Source organism: Mastomys coucha, unplaced genomic scaffold (genome assembly GCF_008632895.1).
Source record: "Mastomys coucha isolate ucsf_1 unplaced genomic scaffold, UCSF_Mcou_1 pScaffold23, whole genome shotgun sequence".
Taxonomy (NCBI): Eukaryota; Metazoa; Chordata; class Mammalia; order Rodentia; family Muridae; genus Mastomys; species Mastomys coucha.
Genome location: NW_022196906.1, coordinates 104408534 through 104414533, shown reverse-complemented (window position 1 = coordinate 104414533; position 6000 = coordinate 104408534). Strand labels below are relative to the sequence as shown.

At 46.1% G+C, this 6000-nt stretch overlaps 2 protein-coding genes across 11 annotated transcripts in view; one reads left to right on the top strand and one right to left on the bottom strand.

Moving 5' to 3' along the window:
- Window positions 1-4090, bottom strand: part of Kif9 (kinesin family member 9) — a 44496-nt gene extending 40406 nt beyond the window's left edge. The window contains exon 1 of one of the 9 annotated variants that reach the window (XM_031344034.1): window positions 3734-4090. In XM_031344034.1, coding sequence (XP_031199894.1) covers window positions 3734-3878 — 145 coding nt within the window. In that variant the 5' untranslated portion in view covers window positions 3879-4090. The other 8 variants (XM_031344033.1, XM_031344041.1, XM_031344036.1 and 5 more) reach the window with 8 other exon arrangements.
- A 20-nt stretch (window positions 4091-4110) lies between these two features.
- Klhl18 (kelch like family member 18) overlaps window positions 4111-6000 on the top strand; it is a 54986-nt gene continuing 53096 nt past the window's right edge. For both annotated transcript variants that reach the window (XM_031344044.1, XM_031344043.1), the window contains exon 1: window positions 4111-4383. In XM_031344044.1, the coding sequence (XP_031199904.1) occupies window positions 4255-4383 (129 nt within the window). In that variant the 5' untranslated portion in view covers window positions 4111-4254. The remainder of the gene's footprint in view (window positions 4384-6000) is intronic.

Below are 6000 nucleotides of genomic sequence, written 5' to 3'. Positions count from 1 at the left end.
TCTTCTTCTTCTTCTTCTTCTTCTTCTTCTTCTTCTTCTTCTTCTCCTCCTCCTCCTCCTTCCTCCTCCTCCTCCTCCTCTTCTTCCTCTTCCTCCTCCTCCTCCTTTTTCAGGTTTTTATTTGTATGTGTCTATGTGAGTATGTGCCACGTGTTTATAAGTGCCCTGGAGGCCAGAAGAGTATGTCTGATCTTGCAGACCTGGGGTAATGAACTGCCTGACATGGGGAAGAGCAATAAGCACTCTTAAGCACTGAACCATCTCTCAAGCACCTGATTAAGTGTTCTTCATCTAGTCCATAATCAATAGTCTTTCTTCTCTCACTTTAATGAAAAAAAACTAGTCTCTTGTTATATAAATGAGTAAAGAATACATGTGTAGTTCCCTGTTTGGATGGGGTTGGAGAGATGGCTCCACAGTTAAGAGACTGGCTATTCTTTCAGAGGACCCAGGTTCAATTCCCAGCAACCACATGGTGGCTAACAACTGTCTTTAACTCCAGTTTCAGAGGATCCAATATCCTTTTCTCGTCACTATGGGCACTGACCATATGTTGTTCGCAGACATTTATGTAGGAAAAATACCCATACATATAAAATAAAAACAAAACAAATCTTTCTTTAAAAAAAAAAGAAAGTGGTGAGAATACATCTGTAGAAGAATTGGCTGAATTTATAAAAAGTGAAATGTCAGATAAGGGAAGTTGATTCAATCTTCTAACATACTAAAGGGATGTTCAGTAATTTTTAATACCCTTACAGAAAAACACTCTCATGTGACAAAGAACTTCTAGTATGTATTAAAATTATTTAAGGGCCCAAGTGTGGTGGCACATGCCTCTAAGCACTCTGAAGGCATAGGCAGGTAGATCTATGAGTTTGGTCTATGCATCCAGCTTCAGGCCAGCCAAGGCTACATAATGAGACCCTGTGTCAAACAAACAAACAAACAAGGCATATGAGGCCATAAGATGGCACTGGTAAAGTCACCTGCTACAAAGCTTGATGACCTGAGTTTGATCCCCAGAACCTACATGGTCAAAAAAGAGACCCAGTTCCCCCAAGTTATCCTCTGGCACCCACACATGAACTTTGGCATACATGGACACAGACACCACACACACACACACACACACACACACACATAAATGTTAATAAAGTATTAAAAGCATATTAAATAAATAATAAACATTTTACATGTACTTCTCTAATAGAGGTACAGTGGTGCTGCCTAACAAAAATTATTCTAGCAGTGGTGGCACATGCCTTTAATCCCTGCACTTGGGAGGCAGAGGCAGGCGGATTTCTGAGTTCCAGGCCAGCCTGGTCTACAGAGTGAGTTCCAGGACAGCCAGGGCTATACAAAGAAACCCTGTCTCAAAAAACAAAACAAAAAAATTAGATTTTAAAAGTAGTGATGGAGCCAGGCAAGTGGGTGCATGGTTTTAATCTCAGCACTTGGGAGGCAGAGGCAGGTGGATTTCTGAGTTCCAGGCCAGCCTGGTCTACAGAGTGAGTTCCAGGGTAGCCATGGCTACACAGAGAAACCCTGTCTGGAAAAACAAAACAAAACAAACAAACAAAAAAAGTAGTGATGGCCTTTTCATTTCTAGACACCACTTGGGATCATTTCCTCTTACAAATACATAAGCCATCATCACCACAGGTGCTGCCCTTCCAGCTTACAGTTTCAGTGATGTGGATAAAATGAAGTGTCATGGGCACTTCAGCTGTCAAGTCAAGCAAGTAGACTCAGTGCCCCTGCCTTTGCCCATCACAGAGGGAGGAGCCGTACATTCCTTGAGTCACTGTTTCATATAAGTCTTTTCCTAGCACTCTTGGATCTTTCACAATTTTTTTTTTTAGAAAATTAATCTGAAAAATATTGGGGTAAGAAAACATAGCTTGGTTCAACTTTTTTTTTGTCTGCAAAATTGAGCTCTAGAAAAAAAAATCACACAGAGCTCTAACATGGACCCAAACTAAGGAGATTGAAGGTTTCAGTTCCAAATTCATTTTTATTTATGTTACTGAGAAGTTGAGAGTAAAGTGGTTTGTTGTTCATGATTTAAAAAAAAAAAGTTTCCCTTGAGAAAAGGTGTCACTGTGTAACCCAGGCTGGCCTTGAACTCACAATTCTCTTGCCTTAGCTTCCCAAGTGTTGGGGATAGTACCTTCAGATAGAGGTGTGCTTTTTTACTCAATACCCAGTTTCTACTGCTCTGGGAAACCTTTTCAAACACAAACCCCAAGAGTCTTATCTTCCTGTCTAGGAAGGTTCCAGTGCTGGTGAGTAAAACATCTAGAAGGAATTACAAAGAATCCAGAGAGTTCTGGAAGCAGGTTCACAGGCCAGCTCAAAGACTATTCCAGAGCTTTCCCCTGTTTCTGTCCTAAAACTTCCAACATGCACATGCACATGCACCCCCCCGCCCCCCGCCCATCATCCGGCCTTTCCAAGATCCTCTGGATATTCTTGCTGCTAAGCATCCCTGGAGTCATGCGCAGCCTGCGACTAGCCTTTCCAATGGTCTATACTTCTCTCTCAAGCCCACTAGTCATCAGTGCAGCGAAAGCACATGCCATTTCGCACTTACTGAGGTGCTGCTCATTACCGTTCTTATGTCGCTTCATTTATGTGGGCTTCAGCTCCCAAATTAAATTACAAGCTGCTTGAGGATAAGGATCCTGTCTTTTATCTCTTGTGATTCCCCCCACAAGGTCCAGAACAGCGCCCAGCACACACCAGGTGCTCAAGAAAAGGTAGTTGATGGTGATACTCATGGCCAGACGTCAGAGAGTGACTGAATCTCCAGAGGTGGGTCCATCTTCAGCCACTACTGAGAGAGTTCCAAGGTATGTGATATGTCACTCCCCTCCCACATTACTCTAACCCTGAACTTGCAGCGTTCTGGACAGGATACTTGATTTCCCAGTACAAGAAGCCATGCTCAGTATCAACACACCCTCCCATTAGGTAGTGTTTCTTTCCCTCAGGACTTTGGACGGAATACCCCCACACGATCCTTACTCCTTACGTATGTCACATAATAAAGTGACTCTGAGGAGCCACCAGGAGACCTCTGTGCTGAGAGATTCAGTGTTTCTCCATTTGTTTGGGGCTTGGGAATGAGCAGGATATACATTAACACCTTCAAGGCTTAACAAAAAGTCAATGAGATTACGGATAAGCGCTAGGGGTTCATATCTACTATGCTCTTACTTCGACCAGGGACAAAGACTGCCTAAGAAACGACACACCCTTTAAACCCACAACACAGGGTCCAACTGTATCATAGCATGAGATGAACCCAAAATTGGCATCCAGGCAAAATCGGCCGCTCTCCTATTTCTCACCCAGTGTGTGGAATGCTTTTCTAAAATGTGTGTGACAGACTGCCTTGGTCCCATTCCTGTCCCCCTCTAGATGGTTTTCCTCTTCGGTAGCTAGAAGGTTCTAAGTGATGACACCGTGTCTTAATGACCTCTGACACTCAACCTCACGCCCTCTCTGTCTAAGGCAAGTCGTGGGACCTCAGTGGAGACTCGTGGGTCTAAGGAACATCAGAAAATAGCTCCCCTAAGCTGCGGCCAGGCTGAAAGGAGCACAGTGACAACACGCTCTCTAGGGGTGTCTAGGATTTTTTTTTAAACAAATAAAAGAGCCAAAGGGGTTAGGAACCCAGCCACTTACAGCAGCCAGAGGGGATATCCCCACCAGGTTTCCCTTTTACCTAACGCCGCCACCGGCTCGTGACCACTGCTCACCTCGCGAAGCAGTGGCGCTCGGGTAGAGCGACCGCTAGAACTGCAACGACTCGAGGGAGCTCTGTAAGCAGCTAGAACAGCTAGCTGACTGGCTGTGTACACAGTCGCCATGGCAACAGGAAGCCTGCAGGGATTGCGGAAGTAGTGTAGGGTGGTGGCGGACTTGAAGTCCACATTTCTCTGTTGAAGATACAGGAAGAGTCAGAGCTGAACAAAGAAGACAGAGATGGAGTCAATTAACCTGGAAGGCTTAGCGGAGCTGTATACGCGAAGCCGGAGTTTAGGTTGCGGGGAAAGAAGGCTATGTATAAACCAGGAAGCGGGGCAGGGAGACTTCCGGTGTAGAGGACTTTGTGGTACGGTGGCCGCGCAGGCCAGTGGGATTCCGGCTTCGCGTTCTGGGCTGCCGTCAGCGTGCGCCCTTGCCCCGCCCTGGTAAGTGTGAATCCTGCCGGCCAGGCCTGCGCAGTTGCGGCGGCCGGGGAAGATGGTGGAGGACGGCGCGGAGGAGCTGGAGGACTTAGTGCATTTCTCCGTGTCGGAGTTGCCTAGTCGCGGCTACGGCGTCATGGAGGAGATCCGGCGGCAGGGCAAGCTATGCGACGTGACGCTAAAGGTACCATGGTCTGGGCGGTGGCCGGCGGAGGGGAAAGGCACTGAGCGGGAAGAGGAGGGTGGTGGACAGGGGAAGAGTGGTCCAGCCGACTGTTGGGGGGGAGAAAGGTTAGAGGGGAAAGGAGTAGTAGAGAGCGGTGCCAAGCGTAGAAGGGGATTGAGGCCAAGTTGGGAGAGTAAAAGGGACAGCCGTTCAGCCATTGGAAAGAAAGATTGAGAGGTGTGCCTCTGACGCCCTAAGAGCAGGAGACATTGGGGTATCCGCCTCCTTTTCTGTCATACAGAAAAGAGAAAATGTTCTTACAGTCAGCCCATGGAGGAAGGGGCGGTGGCTGATTCCACATTCCGATGGGTACCACTAAAACATCCTATCTTGTCATAAAGTCATTCCTTTGGGCTCCTTGAAGTTGGCTGTGCTGTCGTAAATGCTAAGCCCTCTCTTCAGAAGTCATTGCTTGCCCTTGGCGCTTTTAGAATCGGATCTGGAAATCTTTTGATGTGGGATACTCTGCTCCATGCTGGAAAACAATCTACTGTCACCACCTTAAAAGGTCCTGGAGACCAGGCTAAAGGACAGTTTGGGGGGAGGGATATATTTACCACCTGTTCCCATCCAGCATTCTGGTCTGGTGTCAAGGGCCAGTGACCCCCATGCTTTGAGTCATGCTGGGTTGCCCCTTGGGTGCCCTGCTAAGCCAGGTGGATCCCTCCAGGTGGGGAAATACTGCCTGCCTGTGTTTTTTCCTGTTGGACCTTGCCTAGAAGGCTCTTACTGTCTCCGTGTGACACTCCCTCTTCCTGTTTCAAAACAACAGAAATACACACAGACACCTCATAGACTTTATCTTCTACTGAATTAAGGAAGCATTGCTTCTACTTATATTCGAGTCAGAATGGTAGAAGTAGGGTGGTTACGGGGTCAGTGGTGGCGCATTCCTTTAATCCCAGCACTTGGGAGGCAGAGGCAGGCAGATCTCATGGCCATCCTGGTCTACAGAGTGAGTTCCAGGACAGCCAGGGCTACACAGAGAAACCCTGACTAAGAAAAAGAAAGAAAGAAGGAAAAAAAGAAAGAAAGAAAGAAAGAAAGAGAGAAAGGAAGAAAGAAAGAGAAAAAGAAAGAAAGAAAGAAAGAGAAGGAAAAAAATAGGATGGTTAATGGTTTGGCACTTTAAAAAGCAAAACAAACTGAGAGTGGCTTTGGAGACAGAACATACTAGCTGTAACTTTGGGCACATTACTTAATCTCTTTAAGTTTAAATTTCAAAATGTGAAAATAAAGGTATTTTTGTTTTTTTGTTTGTTTTTGACTTTTCGAGTCCGGACGTGAGCCACCACCACTCAGTTTAAAGACAATTCTTAAATCTCACTATTAGTGAGGATTAGACATTTGGGTTTTGTTGTTGTTGTTGTTTTTGTTTTCGAGACAGGATTTCTCTATATAGCCCTGGCTGTTCTGGAACTCACCCTGTAGACCAGAATGGCCTCAAACTCAGAAATCCACCTGCCTCTGCCTCCCAAGTGCTGGGATTAAAGGCATGTGCCACCACTGCCGGGCCCTGGTATTCTTTGTTTAACACCTTTGTTAACTTTTTTATCAATCCTGAAAGAAATGGTT